General features: G+C 52.2%; 1 protein-coding gene across 1 annotated transcript in view; it reads left to right on the plus strand.

Moving 5' to 3' along the window:
- Positions 1–269: 269 nt before the first annotated feature.
- Dgkk (diacylglycerol kinase kappa) overlaps positions 270–2932 on the plus strand; it is a 169058-nt gene continuing 166395 nt past the window's right edge. The window contains exon 1 of the mRNA NM_177914.3: positions 270–600. Within this exon, the coding sequence (NP_808582.3) occupies positions 430–600 (171 nt within the window). The 5' untranslated portion in view covers positions 270–429. The remainder of the gene's footprint in view (positions 601–2932) is intronic.

The following is a 2932-nucleotide window of genomic DNA, read 5'->3' on the forward strand; positions in this document are numbered from 1 at the left end:
AAATCAACCCCAGAGCCGGCCCCGAAGCCGGACTCAGAACCGGACTCGGACCCGGCCCTCGAACCAGACTCAGAGCCGGCCCCAGAGCCGGACCCCGAACCAGACTCAGAGCCGGCCCCAGAGCCGGACCCCGAACCAGACTCAGAGCCGGCCCCAGAGCCGGACCCCGAACCAGACTCAGAGCCGGCCCCAGAGCCGGACCCCGAACCAGACTCAGAGCCGGCCCCAGAGCCGGACCCCGAACCAGACTCAGAGCCGGCCCCAGAGCCGGACCCCGAACCAGACTCAGAACCGGCCCCAGAACCAGTCTCAGAGCCGGCCCCAGAACTTGTCCCAGAGCTGGCCTCGGAGCCGGCCCCAGAACCTGTCCTAGAGCCAACCCTAGAGTTGGCCTCAGAACTGGCCCTAGAACCAGCCCCAGATCCTGCCATGGAGAGGGCCCCAGAGTCCTGGCCAGAGCCAACTCCAGAGTCCTGTCTAAGAATGAGTCCAGCACTACATCTGTTGCAGGTAGTTCCTGGAGAGAAAAGTGGAACAGCATCTCCAGTGCTATTGCCATTGCCGTCGCCCAAACCGCCAATAACGTGGTCCAGAATAAAGGTAAGAAAAAAGACCCCAGGGGGCGGGGGCCAAGGCTAGGTCCGATGACTATGGAGTTTGCTAGACTCCGGGTATCCCTTGAATCCATTTGACTACCACTCACTGCATAGAAAGATGTGGGAATGGGAGACCCGGGGAAGCGGGAAGTGGCGAGGAAGCGGGAAGTGGTTGGGAGGCGGGAAGCAACATGTGGGAAAAGAGAGTAGGCTGCTTGGGTTAGGAAAAGAGGTGATAGCAGAAGTGGGAGTCAGAGCAGTTTCCCCCATAGGAGGAAGTGACAGTGCAGTGAGCGCCTATATCTTGAAAACGCATTGAAAGGCACCCCGGGGAACACAAGATACCCTGAAGTATTTGGGGCTGGCTCGAGGCACTGGAGTGGAAGACACTGAGGGGGGAGGGAGATGGGACACACCTCTGCCACAGTCATTGCCGCAGAGGCCCAAACTGCAGAGCCTCTGCCTGCTTGGCCCCCTCCCTGCCACTGAGGAGCAGGGGGCACATCAGCTGAGATGCAGCTGAAGACATTCCAGGGAGGTGCCTGGTGCCTCTGTCCACTGCTGGGCACTGGGATCCAGGCAGAGGTGAGGGGAAGGGCGGCGCCCACGCGCACTGCAGGGGAAGGGCAAGGTTCGCTGGGAGGAGGGGGAGAGCCTGCGTTGGAGCCACCATTCTGTCTGTCTGCAGAATTTCCCAGCAGGTAGGTGCAAGCACAGTGATACAGTGACGCGCGGCGTCACAAGCGGGCAACTGTCATCCCGAGCCAGGACCAGTTGGGATAGTACTGCAGTCCTGGCTTGGCAAATGTGAAAAACACTAGTTGGGTTTTGCTAGCAGAGCATGTGAACCACAACTTTCATCTCTACCCGTCGCCAGCAGTTTCTTGGGAAACATTGCACTTATCTGGGAGAAAACAAAAATGAATGAAGGGTCCTCTGGCACCAGTCCATGCCAGAGAGCGAGGAAGGTTTTCAATGTTTACCTCCAGTGTATCTGATTTTCTCCCTGTCTCTGGTTTCCATAGTCTAAAACGGTGAAAATCACAACAAGGCTTAAATATATGCCTCACTTTAGCTTCCCCCAAAGACAAACACACAGGTAGAGGCACAAGCAGATAATGCAACATGCCAATAAAGAAAGCCTATGCAGCTGCTTGGCAGGGACACATCTTGAAAATCTTGCTGCTGTTTGACGGCACACTTGTAGAATGCAGAATGCAGCAGGGCTTTCGGGGTAGAACTGGCATCATAAAATAGCCAGATATCTGCAATGATAAAGTCTACAGTGAAAGTCTGAAAAAAGACAAAGGGCTGGGGATTTATTTAAATAAGTAAAATGGGACGATGGTGACTTGGACAAGGGAAAACAATCAAAATCTCAGGGATGAATCTTCCCCTTTTCCTGCAGATATTCTTTCTTACTTAGATTTCAAGAAAAGGAGGGTGGGTAGCCACACAGGGAGCTCACCCTAACCCTGAGGCTAGCTGTTGTCTTTTTGGAAAGGTCTGCAATGAGCTGGTGAGTGGGAGATGAGCAAGAATCACCTGACCCGTAGCCATCTTAAGTGAAAAATTGGGAACTAGGCTGAAAACGGGGGACAGGGGGCTGGCTCCTTAATTACCTGAGTGGCCTTCTGAAGCATTCTCCCTTTGACCTCAGGAAGGCAGGCTGAGGGGGGGGCAGGACCATTTTTTCCCCAATTCTCAGTGAAAATAATCCCTCCTTAGCTGTGAAAGCATATTTTACCAGATTGACTGGAAACTATCTATTGCCAGATGGGAAGAATCAAGGCAAGGGTAATCAGGTTAGTTTCTTTTCTATGGTACCTGCTCACATATACTGGCTGGGTGGCTCAATGGCATGAGACAGCATTCATAGGAGACAGAGACCCCAGGGGGTTGAGTTTACCGTCAGAAGAGTGAGGCATTTGTGGATTCACTTATCTGTAGAGTTAGGAACCCCAAGTATCCATCAGGAAGGACCTGTAGATAAACTAATGAAGGCTCTTGGAGATTCCAAGGATACAAAAGATCTAGGTAAATGTTCACATTGTTAAGGAATTCAATTCTTCTCTGCTATCTTTCAGTTGCCCGCTGGTGCAGTTGGTAACAGCTGATCTTCAGCAATATAGCCATTTTCTTCTGCAGTCTTTTCAAGCAGCTGACTTGTATATTAACATTCAAAACAAATAGGTTGCCTTATTAGCTGGGGTAAGACTATTCTCAAGCACTGCCTCCTTGAGGAAAGCTTGGAAAAACACACACAAACTGGCAATGAATCATTGGTCTGGCCAGAGACCTCTGGCTTCTGCTCACCACCAAATTATCAAAACTGT

Source organism: Mus musculus, chromosome X, assembly GCF_000001635.26.
Source record: "Mus musculus strain C57BL/6J chromosome X, GRCm38.p6 C57BL/6J".
In the NCBI taxonomy this organism is placed as follows: Eukaryota; Metazoa; Chordata; class Mammalia; order Rodentia; family Muridae; genus Mus; species Mus musculus.